The 17,700-nt window shown below is 41.2% G+C and overlaps 1 protein-coding gene across 1 annotated transcript; it reads left to right on the top strand.

Annotated features, from left to right (window-relative positions):
- Nucleotides 1–2,048: 2,048 nt before the first annotated feature.
- LOC128441251 (methylthioribulose-1-phosphate dehydratase) lies at nucleotides 2,049–11,141 on the top strand. Its single transcript, XM_053423753.1, has 8 exons — nucleotides 2,049–2,184; nucleotides 4,956–5,024; nucleotides 5,819–5,919; nucleotides 8,730–8,778; nucleotides 8,896–9,013; nucleotides 9,552–9,687; nucleotides 10,369–10,536; nucleotides 10,659–11,141. The coding sequence occupies exons 2-8, from the start codon at nucleotides 4,959–4,961 to the stop codon at nucleotides 10,750–10,752; spliced, it is 732 nt and encodes a 243-aa protein (XP_053279728.1). The 5' UTR covers nucleotides 2,049–2,184; nucleotides 4,956–4,958; the 3' UTR covers nucleotides 10,753–11,141.
- The last annotated feature ends 6,559 nt before the right edge of the window (nucleotides 11,142–17,700 follow it).

Genomic DNA, 17,700 nt, shown 5'->3' with positions numbered 1-17,700 from the left:
TACACAGATTTTGTTCTTCTTTACACAGAGAAGTCAGTATATTTGTATAGCCTGCTTCTACTTCTGTTCTTTTGAGAATTTTTATATTTAGGCGAAATTGAATATTTATACAACATGATTATACTTCTCATACTGAATAATCTCAATACATTGTCCACTACAGATGATTCAGTGATATGTACAGTATGAACAGAAGTAAGGATTAGCCGACACTTAAAACACACATTTCATGTCTAGTGTTTGTGTCCCCTGTCGATATGTCTCCCTGTACTTGAATATCAGCCAAACCTGATCTGGTGTTGGGACACTTTTACAGGTACTGATTGAAAGAGATAGGGCAGAGATATCACCATATCAATTCCGAATCAGCAATAAGATGAAAGGACACATTAAAATGTTAGACAATATATAACCAACAAATCTATAACTTTCCAAGTGGTTAGAAATATTGGAAACAAATGTGACTTTTGTAATGAGGCTCCAGAATCCTTCTATTTTACCATTCTATACATTCAGTTACTTTTTGGACTTGATTGAAAATGTTTATATATTGTGTAATAACTGATCATAATAGTGAAATTGTTAGGGTTAGTTTTTATGCATGCTTATTTCGTATTATTTCACAATTCATTTATTTGACTCTTATTTAATGATTTTCCACTCGTTTGAAAAAACTTAGCATTTTTATTTAATGTAATTGTGTTTGCTTGTTATTATCAGAGGGTATGTGTCGTCTGATTTTCCTTCACACATAATATACCAACGTACCGATTTAAGAAAGTATTGGCAATATTCTGACAAAACAATCTGAAACACAGGCAGCAGCACGGATCTCTGCAAGTCTGACTGACGTCTCTCAATGGTTAAATTTAACCGTGCCAAGAGAGAACTCCTTTTACTTCACTGGAAAGACTCTTCCACCCATGACGTGACTGTTAACTTTGACAACTTCTTAGGAGCCACCACCCAGACTGCTAGGAACCTTGGTGTCAACTGTCCCTCACTGCCAACATTACTGCAACAACCCGTTCCTGTCGATACATGCTGCACAACAGTAGGAGCCTACGTGCCCTTTCTCACTCAGAAGGCGGCGCAGGTTCTGGTCCAGGCTCTGGTGCAGGGTCTGGTCCAGGCTCTGGTGCAGGTTCTGGTCCAGGCTCTGGTCCCGGCTCTGGTGCAGGTTCTTGTCCAGGCTCTGGTGCAGGTTCTGGTCCAGGCTCTGGTGCAGGGTCTGGTCCAGGCTCTGGTGCAAGGTCTGGTCCAGGCTCTGGTGCAGGTTCTGGTCCAGGCTCTTGTCACTTCACGCCTCGACTAATGCAACTCCCTCCTGGCCGGTCTACCTGCTAGAGCCATCCGACCACTGCAGCTCCACTGGTCTTTAACCTAAATTAACTCACACTGCTCCGGTCCTCCGCTCCCTTCACTGGTTACCAGTGGCTGTCTACATCCAGGATATGGTCAAACCATACACACCAGCATTAACAAAATCCTGCCTGTTTGCTGTCCTGGCTCCTACATGGTGGAACGAGCTCCCCAGTGACATCAGGACCACAGAACGTCTACACATCTTCCTTCGCCATCTCAAAACACACCTCTTCCCACTATACCTTGAATAAAATAAATAATACAAAGGTAGAGCTTTAGTAGTACTTGTATGTCGCTTACTTATAGCACTTTGTAATTTGTCATTCTTGCAGAAACGTGTACTTTCTAGATTCTTGTAGTTCTGGGTTTGTACCCTCATGGTTGAATGCACTTATGGTAAATCACTTTGGATAAAAGCGTCAGCTAAATTAAATTAAATGTAAGTATTTTATTGAATATATCAAATCTGGTATTGCCGTCTCTGCCAGAGACTGATCTGGACCATAATCCTGTATTTTTTAGGGTTTATGTATATAAATATATAAACAAACAGCCTTTTTACCATCTGTTTATAGCCTCACTTTCATCCTAATCAACTATTTCCCGGGTCCCATAATCACAATCTAACAGTGATGAGTCCACGTGGATGGACACCATCTACAGGGGACGAACCATTCTCCCCACAACACTGTAGTCCCGTGGGTGTGTCGCACATTGACGACGCGCCGTTAGCATAAACACTAGCGTTAGCAGCAGCAGCGCTAGCATGTTAATACGTCGCTCCTTTTAACCACACACTGGATTTACACCACGAGGAAGGTAAGAAGTTGTGTGTACCGTCGTCACGCGGCTGCACAGTGAGCGTGACGGCGGCACGAGTGTGTGTTTTTTTGTTTTAAAAGTTAATCCAACAGCTGAGTGAACGTTAGCATGAGCTAGCATGCCCACAACGTAACGTCGTGCTGTAATGTACGAGCTAACAAACTACCCAGCTAGCTTAGCCTAGCTTAACCTAGCCAGCTAACCTCTTCGATACGTCGCTTCTCACGCTTTATCGGTATTTCTCGGGGAAGAGTTTACGATGTGTGACGTAGCTTCTGTGATTTAACTTATAAATAAAACATCCAACAACAAGTGTATCCCCCTGTCAACAACAACAGCTACTTGTGTTAACTTTTTTAATCTATACTTTATGGTTTAGTTTGTTTATATGTTGTTAAGTCAAAAATGCACATTCATTGGTATTATTTATGACATTAACAAGTGTCATTTACATCATAATACTTATATAAATATATATATATACACATATATAAATAGTTTCTCCCTCAAGAAAATAACTCAAATTAATGTTTGTGCCATTGAAACTAAATTGGAAGTATGATCATATTATATTAAAAGGAAAAACTAGTTAAGTTTATTTAATTTACATAATTTGACCATAGGTGAGAGATGGTGGTGACAAATTATTTCATTTACTTATTTATTTCTATTTGATTGAAGATTACACTTTATAATCACTTCGTTCTTCTGAATTTGTTCCCCAAGATGGTCACAGATTCACATACTTCGCATCAAATCAAGCAACATATTAAATTTAGCTAAAGTAGTCAATTCATTTAAGAACCAGAAACCCCCAGAAATGTGGTATATTAAGTAAAACCGAATGAATTAGTTGAATATCTGTATTTTCAGCTCCTTTTTTGTATTCTAATCTAAAGTAATTGCACTTAATGTGAAAGTGTTTGCCACATGCACCATATTAAAATGTTGCATCCGTAAAAACAACATTGATCCAGTTCGTTGAAATGAATGGAGTATATATATATATATATATATACTCATTTACATCAGTGACATCAGCAGCTCTGGACTAGTTAGTTATGTAACATCAACACTGCTTCATGTTCCTTACTCTGGACATTCTACTGTTTACGGTTGGATGACACATTGATTGGCGTACGGGTGCTGACTTGTTAAGTTTTTCCAAATAAGCAACCACAAAGTCTACAAGCAGGAAACAGATTGAATTACGTGCAGAACAGAATCTGGGAAAACACCCTGATTAACATATCATCACCGAGAGCAGGTGTTGGGTAATACCGAATTTGATACTGTCATGATACAATATTTATTTGGTATTATCAATTAATCTTTGCATTATCTGACTAGGTCCTACTTTTTAAATGTCACCCAGAGTCAGTTACATTTAAGTAACTTCAGATGTCAAAAGTTATGTCCACTGTACCATCCCAAAAAACGAATAATCTTTATTTATAGAGCAGTTTTCAAAACATATGTTACAAAGTGCTTTACTAAGGCAGCACGTTACAAACAGACGGGTCATAAAACATCAGGTTAAGAAGGAAGCATGTCAAATACATGAGGGTATAAATACCAGTCATAATTACATGAAAAACATGTTTAAATTATTTGTACTTTATTTGTCATCTTCATAAAGGGAAACTGGGATTTCCCATGATGCATTTAAAACGTGAAGTTGACAGATTCACAGTAAAATGAAGAAGCTACTGCTACAAAAAGGCGATAATATACTGTTTCCTCTTACAGTAAGGATTCGGACATTAATCACTTTGCGTTGTCGTCAGAACCAAAGTGAAATAAGTAACGATCAGTTGTCAGCTTTAGTTAAAGCTCCTGTGCTCCTCCGTTCTGCTCCTGAGGGAATTCTAGCTGTGTAGCTCACAGGCTGCTCACGTTAGCATATTCTCCTCCACCAAACACGTCCATCTTTACTGTAAACTCCAAAAAAGCAAACTAACACTATTTATCGGTCAACACGCCTCAATGGACCCCTCTGACTGTCTGTTTGTACAGTTTCCTGCAGCACCACCCGTCCCTTCAAGCGATAAATAAACATAACATAAAATAAAACTAAATGTTCTCTCTGGTGTCTCTGCATCAAGCTAGCCCGCAGGTAAACTGTTGATTTATGTGAAATTCTCGTTGTTTGTTTTAAAACTAGTAAAAAAACTTTGGTGTTTCCTGTTCAAACTGACACACAAAACGCTGGAGGCTGAACGATACTGGATTTTAGAGGGAAGATGTTGATACAAGATGTTTCGATATTGGCAAATCAGCTGATAATCTGTATATTTACATATGCTGGCTCTATAGAAAAGGACAAAGGATGGTGGCAAGGTTTATTAACTGTACAGCAATGTATTTCATAAGTACAATGAAGACACTGCTTGACTCCCTCAACACACCAACAGAACATCAGTTTATGATCCTTTCCATCATCCGTGTCATCATCCTTCCATGCAATGAAGACACCACTTCTTGCTAACTGACGTGTGGGAGGTGAACAAAAGGAAGGAACGGCTGATTATTATCATGTATTCCATTATGTGTTTTTCCAACAGTGTCTGATTCCAACAGGGAACGAATCAGCTGAAGGAAGTAAAACAACAAAAAAAGAATCGTGTTTTCCCCTTACTTAAGAGCCCTAAGCCTCAGTCTCAAATGACAAAAAAAAAAAAAAAAACCTGTGTTGCTGCAACCCTTTCCCAGACATCTCTCTTGGCATTCTCAAAAGTTATTAATGTTGTCAACGGTTTTTCTCACAGGAGATGTCGTCTGTGTGTGGCTCCGGCAACGGCTTCCAAGATGAAGGTCAAGGGGCCGCAGAGAAACAGGCAAGCATCAGCACGACAGATACACACTTAAAACAGCATGTGTGTGAGACATGATGATCACACCTTGTGTTAACATTCATCTGGGGGGATCCAATCACATGTGAGCAGCTCCAAGTACCTCCGTTCACACCTGACGTTAAAACGCGTCGTCATATTGATCTGGAGTGACCACTTGTGATCAGATATCATTTCTCCTCTCTGTATGCAAATAAAGACGTGTGTGTTGGAGAGAGAGAGAGAGAGAGAGAGAGAGCCCCTAAGCTGCACGAGAGGCCGAGCGAATCAATTTGCTGCGTGGAGCTCTTCAATGAAATTAGATTTTAGCAAGAACGAAATTGAAAATCAACGTTGATATCGTGGTGGGCAAATAAATCAATGTATGGGAAACATATAATATAAATATCTCAGGATAACAAAGAGGAGCCATGACCCTAGAAGGCACCAGTTTGGATGTCAATCTGGAAAGACGGTGAGATTCCAGAGCTGCCGGTGATGTGTTTTAAACAAGAACACTTAATTTCTGTAGCAGAGTTCATACGTCATGTCATGAGTCACGCATGCTGTACCCGTGCACCACACCTCCCTGTGACAGTTTATGTGACGAGCAAAGTCATGTTTCCAAATGATAATACCAGGTCTGAACAAGGCTGTGGAAACACACCTGAACTTGACACATGTCTGTCATATTGAGAAATTAGAAAACATGTTTCAGGATATGTAACACACACACACACACACACACACTGGTATATGTAAAGTGTGATAAAGCTAATAACATTGTGCGTCTGTTCCAGGACCTGGAGAACCCGCGACTGCTCATCCCGGAGTTATGTCGACTCTTCTACCAGCTGGGATGGGTGACGGGGACGGGCGGAGGGATCAGTATAAGACGAGGGTATGTATCTAGATTAAGTCTTTGCAGAATAATTCGCAGGATCATAAACAGCACATGTTTATTAAACTCATTCATACATCTATCCGTGACTGTGTTTCCAGCTTAAACGCCGCTAAATGCACTTGTTATTCCAGTTAAATTACTACTTGGTATTCCAATCGTTTCATGAATTTGCATAAAGTTGACAGTTGATTTGTTAATTTTTTTAAAGAAACTTTGTAAGCTGATACAAGTTCGGGGGGGGGGGGGCTAATGTGAGGTCACTTTTATTGGTTCTGACAATGTGTGTAAATTTGGGGGGAGAAGATGGAAGGCCACGGTTTTGCCACAATGAAGCCGAATTCAAACTGAAGACTTTGACAGGTTATTACAAACGTCTTTGAACTGTGTTATTTTGGATGGCAGCTACAAAGAAGGCACCACCCATTAGCAAACCCCTGCTTGAAATGGGGACTGGCCGACCTTTATTCCAGCCCTGCAGGGGAACCTGGTGAAATCTCACGATGAAACCAAATATGATTTACTGACGGCTGCTGTTTCATTCTGACAGAAGAAAAAACCTTCTGTCACTCTAACATGTGATTTCTTTCATCTTGTTGAATGATTATACTTTTGGATTTCAATAGAAAATAAGCGGTTATCTGCCCAACTCCACTACTGTATCTCTGTAAATGATAATTTCTCAGAAGAGCCGTGGGTTTGATGATTATTCTCAAGTTGTTAGCAGGTAGAGTGTGTAGCACAAGGCTGAGCTCGTACTGCAGCTGCCTGGGTTTGAAAAGGTTTGTTAGACCAGCAGGCAGAGTCACAGGCTTTCAAGCTTCTGTGCACTTCGATTTGAGGGGGCTACTACATTTTACTTTGAAAACACATCAATGTTGCTACGTCTACACCGACCGTCTACAATAATCAAAAGTTTTCAAGCGTGTAAAACAGAGAAGTTTGGAAACACTGCTGGCCCCATTTTTAGTTAAATAACGCGCTGCTTCCTGATTGGTCATGACAAGCAAAACAAAAACGTTGTAGCATGGATGTAGCTACAGAATACATACATATTATATATATATAGGCCCTTAACTAATAAAAATCATACTATATCGAAAATTGTATTGTAACAATCATGTAAAAGTTTGTAATGGTCTACTTTCAGATATCTAATTTCTGGCTGCTAGTAAACTGTTTTATAAATGGGAGCTTCAATGAATCACAAATAGACGTATATGTTTATTTAATGAGGTTTAATAGTGCTCAGGAATCTAAGAGCTGTATGGTTTAGCTGCAGTGAGCTGAAGAGCCGGGAGTGTTGTCAAACATTTTCCACCAAAAAAATAAGTGTATTTATATTTTCAGTGAGTGCAGCTCTGCATTTTAAGTTTTTTTCTGCAGTTGCTTTGGTTTGACTCAGAGATGAGTCAGAGCCGGAGGCAGCCTCACCAGAACTTGCACTCAAAATCAATATGCTGCTCCTTTATCTGGTGCGTTTGTTGTGAGATAAAGAAGAGTACAGTGACTGTATCCTCTACTTTCTGTGGGGAAGTGTTAAACCGCTCAAGACTTGAGTTAAAAATATGATCATTGTCCATGTGTGTTAAACATCGCAATGCAGTGTTAGTATACTTTTCATTTCAGTCTTCTTTCTCATTGTGGTTTTGTTTGGCCACGGCTATAGAACGCAACTTTCCAACAGTGACGAGACCTTGTTAAGGAAAAGTGATGAAGCTGACTCACAACACGAGTCACTTCAGTTTTTTACATTGCATGTTCAATTTATATTTCAAGAAATTGGAAGATCAGAGCCTGATCCACAAAAAGCACTGAAAAATATCAGAAATACAAAGAATCACTTACAATAAGTGCTTTAAAGTTTTGGGCCCGGTTTATGGAAAGAAAAGCTTTTGTGACTCTGTCAGGTTTTGCAATAGCTGGAGAGTTTCAAGCCAGCACAAGCCAAAACATTTTCTTTGAGGTGAAAACAAAAGACGCTCTGACCTGTTCTGGAATCTCACCATCTTTCCAGATTCGCATCTAAATTGGGCGGCTTCTAAGTGCATGGGTCCTGTTCGTTATCCTGAGATATTTGTATTCTCCCTTCCCCCCCCCACCCCCCCAGAGTTTTGCAATTGTTGCATATTAGAAATGTAGAGTATTCTGATAGGGGCTCACTCTGACATACTCCAAGACATTTTAACAAGAAAGACTGGAGCAACTGGATAGTACATCCAAAGTTCAAACCCCCAAATTAAGGCCACATCCAAACGACTCTGCTGCGGATACGCTTGGTTTCCACACTTCTGTGGAGTTTTAGAGCTGCTTAAACAAAGTTTCGGTTCGATGCTGCATTTCAGCAGAAATCTGAGACGCTTGGAAACAATAACAAAGACACTCCCCTTGCTGATTGGGTGTTTTCGGTCATGATGTAGCCTTCACTGATTCGTCAGGCTCTCATCACATGACCTCCTTTTCAGCCACGACTATCAGGGCAGCAACATGGATAATCAATAACAAGCATTTCTGAACCTGTTCTGTTGGGCAGGTAAATCCTTCATGCGCAGGAGACGAGCTATTATGCGTAGCCTAAGTCTTTCTGCACTTATAAACCAAAGGACCCTGTACAGTAGTGCTCACATGATATTCGTTTCAGGCATGATAGTATGGACGAGGAGTAAAACTGATACAGAGCCAAATTTGCTTGACATCGTTTTAAACCTTTTAACACAAAAACATATTTTAGATGTAACACAAAACAACAACTCTACTGTCCCTTTCCTTGATATGAAGACCAACCATGTTGTGTGTCCTGTATCTCATAGCGAGCACATCTACATCGCACCATCCGGGGTCCAGAAGGAGAGAATACAGGTGAGCAACTACCACACTGTGAAATCTTTCTCTGCTTGACAGAGACGTTGAGTCATATTCAAGCAGTTTTTAAATGAGAAGTATTTTCTACCTTTTGTTCTGATTTGTGCTGCTCAGCCCGAAGACCTGTTTGTGTGTGACATGGAGGAGAGGGACATCAGCTGTCCGCCTCCCTCCAAGAAGTTAAAGAAGAGCCAGTGCACGCCGCTCTTTATGAATGCCTACACAATGAGAGGTGAGTCATACACCATGTCCCCCATAGGCACCACAGTGTGAAGTCAGTGGGTGATGGAGCTGACCAGTAGTCTGACTCCCACCTATTTCCTTTCAGATGAAATCAGTGACTTAGTGCAGCACAAAGAAAGAAAATTATGTTTAAATATATGATATTTAAAAGGCTGAATGGAAATGAGGTTTTCCTCTAATTTCAAAAAGACCTCCTAATGTTCTGGAGAAGAAAAGAATGATTTTAAAAAATGTATTCAACGTCATAACTCAGGAGCAGAAGAGGAGATTGTGACTTTACTTCCTGAAACTTGTCTGTTTGTTCATAAAACTGCAAAAAGCACTGATTCTAGTCTTTTGGATAAATTTGTAATATTACTTTCCACAAAATAAAGCAGAGAACTTCACCGCCGTGATCCCACCGTGGGCATTCTAATTCACAGTCATCTCTTGCCTTGTTACAATTATCATTTCAGAAAGCCCACACCTGTAGATAACATAGGAATAAAAAATCCAAATCTGCTTTTGCTTTGTTAAAAAAAATCCAGGGGCTCAGGCGGTGATACACACCCACTCCAAGGCTGCTGTCATGGCCACGCTGCTGTACCCTGGCAAAGAGTTCAGGATCACCCACCAGGAGATGATCAAGGGGATCCGTAAGGGCACGGGCCGTACCAACTACCAGTACGTATGAGGGGAGGGAGGAGCGGTGACGTGGAGCTTTAGGAAAGTTTGTCATTATGACGTAATGGAGGCTGTCATCGAAATGTTCAGTTCTGTGGTGGAGGAGTGTGTCCATGGTACAAAGTTCATATTCACTCACTGCCCCAAACTCTCGAGGGTCGATACAGATCGTGGGGAGTAAACAATGTCCTATAACAACATCTGACCCTATTGTGAAGTAAATGTACAAAGATCAGAGACATTTCCATCTTGTCCTAGTTCGGCAGCTGCCATCTGTGCTGTGGAAATCCACACGTCTGAGTTATCACCTTCATTTGGGTTAAGAAAAGCATAACCAGGGTACAAGCAGTGAACTGCGGGAAGAGGAACATTTCATCACACAGTGTTTTGTGTTTACACGCACACGATTATATAAAAAGATCTTTGTTGGCATCTCAGGAATATGTCCTGTCTTGCCTGACTTTTCTCACCAGCTAACAGGATAAAACCTGTTGATCTGTGTAATACAGGCCTTGTTGCACTTCAGAAAGAAAGTGAATTTACACTCTTCATTTCAGGATTGATTATTGTCTTTATCTGAAACGTTAACTCCACTTTTAAAAGCTAATGGCAAACGTTGACGTCTCAGAGAGTTTCCAGCCCGGGTGTAGTTTATATCTTTTGTGTGCTGCACTTCCACAGGTACGATGAAACCCTGGTGGTGCCAATTATTGAAAATACGCCCGAGGAGAAGGACTTGAAAGATCGGATGGCTGTAGCGATGGAGGAATTCCCAGATACGTGCGCGGTCCTCGTGCGCCGGCATGGAGTTTACGTCTGGGGCGAGACGTGGGAGAAAGCCAAGACCATGTGAGTATTAACCCCCCCCCCCCCCCCCCCCCCCAACCCCCCTCTCCGGTGCTATTTACCTCTCTGACCTTGTTCATGACTAAGAGTGTAAACTTTGATCTAAAACACTGCTTCACTTTTAGGTGTGAATGCTACGACTACCTGTTCGATCTGTCCGTCCAGATGAAGCGGTGTGGACTGGACCCTGCCGCCCTCCCACTGGAGCACAAAGTTTGACACTCTGCTGCCGCTCCTTAAAGAGACGCCTGTCTGAACGGAGCCGATCGTAATCATTTGCCTTTCACGCCGGTCTGCTTCAAATTGGATGAAATTTGATGCTGAGGGCCGATTCAGGACTGAAGGAGATTGAACGCTCGTGATCCAGAGGCACCTGGAGGTGCGCTGCAAAGCATTGTGGGACGACTGCAGTGAAATCAACGTCCTCGGGTTGAGACGCTTTCCTATTCAAGCTCGACGAGTGCTGGATTCGAGGTCTCGACTTGAACGTGGTGGAGCCTTTATTTAAAAAGTCCTGTCTTTGTTTCAATCAATAAAAACGGATGGAATGTAAATCGTCGAGCGTTGAAATGAAGAAAACCCAGAATGAAACAAACATGCACAACCAATTAATTTCTCATGTTGTTATTTCCTCACTGTATGTAAATGACCTAGAGGAGCATCAATCATTAACAGCTGCATTCAAATCCATTGACAAAGAACTGACACAACTTTCTTTACTAGTCTTTCTAGACCTTTGAGTCAGACAAGATGCTCTCGCTAAACTCAGACTAGTATTAAATCCAGATCAGATCAATTACTGTACATGCTCTTCACCAGATCCCAAATCAACCATGATTTTAAATATCAAAAACTGGTGGAAATTATAAATAACTGGCTGGATGACAAACTATCTCTTAAAACTCACATTAATGAGCCATCGAGGACGATAAACTGTGTTTCTTTCATAGAAAAGATCAGTGTTTTACTTTCACAAGTAGATTGCAGATTGTTTAGGCAAAATTTATATCAATGCTAAATACGCAGATGTGATTAACATGCAAGCTGCTACACACACTCAAGCCACCGGAGGCTTTATATCACAGTTCCCTTTATTACCAGCGACAGTAATCGGAGCCATCATTGTCCCGTGTACCAGAGAGTAGCGTGGCCTTCACTTGCCACACGTACAAAGCTACTTCTTTATTTATCATTCCTTTTAAAAGTTAGAAATATGGATCACCACACTCCTTCTCAACAACACTTGACAAACCCTACATGCACACGGAACTGAGTTAAAGTGCATTACTTGTTAATGTAAATTAAGGGGCTCCATTGTAAACCAGAGCAGTGCTGACAACTGGTTTATACCCTAAATAAAATAAAATATCTCTTATCTATTTTTTGGAAAAAGCTGAGTGATGTTTGCTTTTGTTTTCTGCACAAAATCATCAAACTCCTTTTTGTTGTTGTTGCTTTGTGATAAATGCAGGATACGTTCAAATGGCTTCGGTCATTTTGTCAAACACCTTTCAGGGGAAATAACGCTGCACTGAGCAGAAGGAGCCTCGCTGTGTCCGTGGACCCTCTCACTCCCACTGCACCATACTGGTCTGGGCAGGTCCATTTGGCACTGGCATCGCACAAACCCTGTAGATCTTTGCTCAGCGTGCCTTCAGCCATCAGCAGACTCATTCTCCCATGAAAGCTGGAGCTGTTGTTATTTTAACAAGCTCCCTCTGCTGCCACCATCCCAGCGCCTCCGCAACTGCTCTCTGAAAACAGAGCTCTGGCAAATCGGCCGCAGGCTCAGTCAAAATTGGAAAAACAAGAAATATAGATATACATAAGAAATAATTCTTCCTTTTGTAATAACAATGCCGAGATACCCCCGTCTTCTGATTACTGAGGCATTCTGGGGAAATCATTTGAAAGTAGAAACTGAAAGCAAGAACCTTGTAAATACATAAATTAATTGTTAGATCTGTTTTACAGTTTTCTCGATGCTGCTCAGTGATTTTTATCTACAAAAAACAAACTGGTATATAAACAAGAAAAAGAAAAACGGCTGAATATTCAGCGATGTCAAAATCAGATAAAAAAATCTGGCCTCCACATTTCAAGGGGTCAACTGCCTGCAGCAGATGTGTGTATTATGCAGCGTATTACAATATTCACTATGTATTCACATTAATATGTATTACCTGTCAGCCAGAAAGATTCAGCAACCGACACATTAAGAATTAAATATGAAGGTTAAAAAAACGTCAAAACATAGAGGCTGTGGCACATTAACCATTCTGTGAGTGAAACTGCTGCAGGTAAACGTCCATTTTGGATTTGGGGGGACCGGCCCAGAGCTACAAAGCACAGGTGGTCACTTTGGAGATAAGCAGGAACTCAGAAGAACGAGGATTCAAACCGACCAGAGGAGCATTTTTAAACCTCAGTGGCAGAAACAGTGGGTTTCTGACATTTCTGACACCATGTGTTTTTAGTTTACAGCTCATCTCAGGCTTTTATCACCAGAAGCTCTGCTGACCTCGTCCTCGGTGTCTTCCATGTCTGAGGCTCCACTTTTTCATCTTGTGATATTTGTTTTCTTTTTGTTGTTTTCATTCCTGCATGTGTCTGTGGTTAGAAACTCCTGTTGTGGTCTCACATCGACTCCTCTGGGGTTTCTGCAGATTTTATACCAGGGAGGCCAAGGGGTCAGGGGGACAGGGGGAGGAAGTACCATATATGTGTCTCAATTCAGGGGCCACGTCCTTCTGAGGACCAGGTCAACTACTGTGTCCTTCATCAGCCACTTAGACAGACAGACTGAAATGAGATGCTCTGGTTTTCTTATTTCATCACCAGCTTGTTCCGCCTTTCCAGCGGCAGCCTGTTAACAGATCTATGAACAAAAAAGTTCTTTGTTTAATTAAAAATGTGAAAAAGTTGTGGTTCAATTAGCTGTTTTAGTTGAGTCTTTACTTTAAACAAATAAAGTCCAGGTCTCCAGAGTTCAGTGTGAAATGAAAGCAGGTGAGGAGAAGCACTGGTGGAAATAATGATATTAATGACCCGGGCCTCTTGAATGGAACAGAGTCATTATTGAGGTGTTCAGGAACACCGGGGCCTTTTCCTACTCATCATCAAACTGCCTCGTTATAATAATAACATAATGACCTTATTGAACGCTCTGTTCTCTTTAAGGCGCACGGTCTTAATTCATGGGATTAGCAGCACCTTGGTTTAGTGGCTTTAGTGTCAAGTCAAATGGGCGGCGGTGAAAAAAGCTCTGAGAGCTGGAGGCCAACTGCAGAAACACAAAGAGAAAACCTCCCTCCCAAAATCAGGTCGCTCACTCTGACAAGAATCAGTTGGGAAACGTTTAAATGAGCAGTAAAAGAAAATCATTCTAAATTCCCGACAGATGATATTTATTCATCTGGTGCACGCAACATATTAAATTGTTCTGCACATGATAAATATCTTGTTTGCACCACAATGGAGAGAACTCTGCTCTTATTTTCTTCTCTGAATGTCATGTAATAAAATTCCTGCTGCTCTTCTAGGGAAATCCTTTGCTGCACAAACATGAGCTTCACACAAAGTAACCAAAGTGTGCAGCATACACGTTATTTGTCTTTTGTGCACAAGATATTTATTGTGTGGGAACAAGTTATTATTTTGTGCACACAAATAACAAAAAAATGTAAAATCTGCCAGGACTTCTGTCAGCAGCTGTAACACAATGTCTATTTGTTCCTCGGTCAAAAGAATCACCCAGCAGCTATTTATACTCATATCATGTTAATTTCTCTTTTTGATTTGCTGTTACAGGACAGGATGTCGCAAATTATTCCAATGCGACAATTAATAATGCAACTGTATAGCAGAAAGAGGTCAGGAAGTCCCGTGAGGTTGAGGTAGAGAAGTCATCACCAAACATGCTGGAGGCCATCTCTAGTTCACCAGTTTAGCACTGGGGGGAGATAGATATGAGCACAGGTGATCCACAGGAAATCCATTAGCCATCAAACTGGCAAACTTGTCTGGTAATGACTCCAACAAAATGAGCTGAAGTCACAATCACAGAGAGAGAGGGGGGGGGGGGGGGGGGGGGGGACTTTCATCCTGGAATCCCGGGATTTAACGTGTGATCAGAAGTTGGTCATCTTTAAACTTTGTGACTTAATAAAACGAGTTGATTCTAACGCTTTAAGAAAGTGTGTTTTTCAAAAGGTGAGTGGATTTTTGAGAGAACAGCTCTTGGATGAATCAATCAGTCCAATTGTATTTGTATAATCCATATTCACAAATTCATAAACTCGTCTCACAGGACTTAACATGAGGCAGCATCCTCTGTTCTTATCCCTCGACCCAGGTATGTTCAGGGCCTTGATATTTACAATTCTGTGCAGATCTAGAGAATTACACTAGTTTTCATAAGGAGATGGTTGGGCCTTGGCGGAGGTAGATCTGCTCCACCGAGGGCCTTCAGTTTGCTACTGGTTTGCAAACATCATCTGCTGTGGCTGGATGCACCCACCGGCCCAGTAAACAGCCCCACTAGCTTCCCACTCCAGGTGCAAATAGCTGTTGACCGAACAGCATCTGCCAGAATGAGTGCGGAGGAGAGTCGGAGGCTAACTGAGCTACAGGTGGATCCCCGGTGTGTACGTACGAGGTGGAGAACAGCCACAGGTGGAGCCGTCGGTTTGTCGGGACGTTCCCTGAACTCCACTTTGTAATCACACTCAACAAACTGCTGCTCCCTTCAGGTCGCTCTGTGACTCAAGCTCTGAGGCGTGACTCTGCCCAGTGTTTGCATTTCTGTTTGAACCGCATCAAATCAGGGCTCATTTTAATTTGTGTTCATGAGACTTAAGATGGTGAACGCAGTGTGTTGCCTGGCTCGGGAGAAAGAAGAATCACACTTGTGCGTTTGATCCTCTCCTCCTTCATCACTGCAGCCATTAGCTGTGTGTCGTTGTTGTTGTTGTTGTTTTTTTTGGAGCACACTATCAGCTGCTGTGCAGGGCATCTCATTACGAGCGCTGCAGAAAAAATCGTATTTTCCTTTTCAATCAAGCGAGGGACATGGAACAGCTCGAGTGGCGACGCGGAGCCGCTCAGCACATAAATTACGCTCAAGTTGTATCAGCGTGTTCGGCACCTATGTGTCGGGAGAAAGGGAACACTCATCGCTGCAACACATCTTTCAGGATATTGATTAAATTGTAAAAGTGTTTATGATTTTTAGCTCCAGTAAAAGCCCCGTGACAGGCCAAATGGTGACATAAATTCAGATTATTGACGTTCAGACGCAGAAGGAGATCCTGCTCATGTGTGTCCGCCGCTCTGCAGCCGTCCACGCAAAAAGACACAACACGTGAAAGACACAACACGTGAAGTTTACTGTGTGTCTGCACGTTGACGTTCTCGTGGCTCTTCAATCTGTCTGTCTTCATTTGATGGAAGAAGAATGGATTTGACACCAGAATATGATTATTTGCATTTTCATCAGTAATTTGTCACTTCACATTTAGTATTAAATATTATGTGTAACATGTATTTCTATTGATTATTTCCATGATTCATGTGGCAGAGCTATAACTGTACACAAGTTGTTATCTTCATTATTTAGGGTTGTTTATTTATTCTTGGTTATGTTTGTCTTGAGCCGATTACTTTTACCTTACGAGTCTTGTTGGTAACATTTTATATTCTGCAAATTCGATAATGGACCAAACGCAGACAATGTGTTGCATTGATTTCAATAGTTTGTCTTCATTCACTTCGACAACAACAAAAGAAAACACAAAAGAATAAGCTCATACTCATACGCATAAGTATATGTATGTAGACAAAAAGGGGGTGGAGCTTGACCCAGGGGAGGAGCCCACAAATGTTTGGATGCAGATGGATCAGGGAACAGATCCAGGATTTATTTATTATAACTTAAGAATTAATTCATCACTTTTGATAAAATGAACAAAATGCAAATGATGTAATGCAATTTGGTGCCAATTCAAATAAACGTCCTGTGATATAGTGAATTTTCATACATTATATATTTGAGGGATGAGGTCGGACCTTAACTGGAGATATTTGCTTTTGAGTGAGATTCTACCTGAATATCCGGCGGCAGATGAATTCCACTTCATGCTGCTCATTCTTCTCTGGTGTTTACTGCTCGGTGTGATGGAGGCAGTGAAGATAAAGACAACCAGACGTTCAATGGGTTTGTTTCAATAACATATCGATAAAATACAGAAATAAATCAGAGCTGCAGGGAAACATAATCGATTTGGACCGAACATTGACTGAGTTTATATTCTGTGTATTCAGAATTTAAATCCTGGGTTAGGTTTGTGGTTATCTGCAGTGAATGTGAACTAATAAACACGACTTTACAGACTATATACAGATATATATATATATATATATAAACCCTATGAACAGTAATCATCAACACAATGGAGCTTAATGAACCTTCACTTGTGTTGTTAAGGAGTGTCACTTGTGATTCATTAATGCAAACACATCAGGCACTTGTGAATCACTTCTGAACACATTTAAATACACTTGTGTAAAGAAACACAACACAGGACTTTGAGAGGGATTCATTTCTGATTCAGGACTCGAGGTGCTGCTGCTGGTTCACGATGGCATTGAGACTTAAGCTTCTGAATCAGGTTCGATTTCCTGAGCCGCCCGCCTCACCCTCTAACCCAGACAGATGCTCGATACGCTCAGAAATCACATATGAATCTAAAATAAGCACATGGGTTGTTGGTATAGATTTTTTTGCTACAGTTAGAGAAAAATGAATCGTCTGCTTATTTTCTCGTGTGTCCTCAGCACCCGAACAGAAATGGTTTCATAGGTTTTTTAATGTGAATCAGTCGCCTCAGAAAAAACTAATCGTGGCGGCAGCAGCTCTTTGCTCTGGGCCGTCGTCTTCTTCTCTTAATCCCTTCGCCCAGACCTCACTTTGTTTTCTCGCCTGCTCTGACTTTGCTGATAGAGACGAACCCAGAAAACCTCTGTCTGCAGATTCACCCGGTTTCACTTAAAGCAGCTTAAAACAGCCCAAGATGTATTTTTAAACCACCTAATATAACATTTAGCTTCTAAAACACACTTAAATGAGAGTTTCTTCTCAATGAGTCCAACACTTAGATTCACTTAGAT

Source organism: Pleuronectes platessa, chromosome 1 (genome assembly GCF_947347685.1).
Source record: "Pleuronectes platessa chromosome 1, fPlePla1.1, whole genome shotgun sequence".
NCBI lineage: Eukaryota > Metazoa > Chordata > Actinopteri > Pleuronectiformes > Pleuronectidae > Pleuronectes > Pleuronectes platessa.
This window is presented reverse-complemented; position numbering and strand designations above follow the sequence as displayed.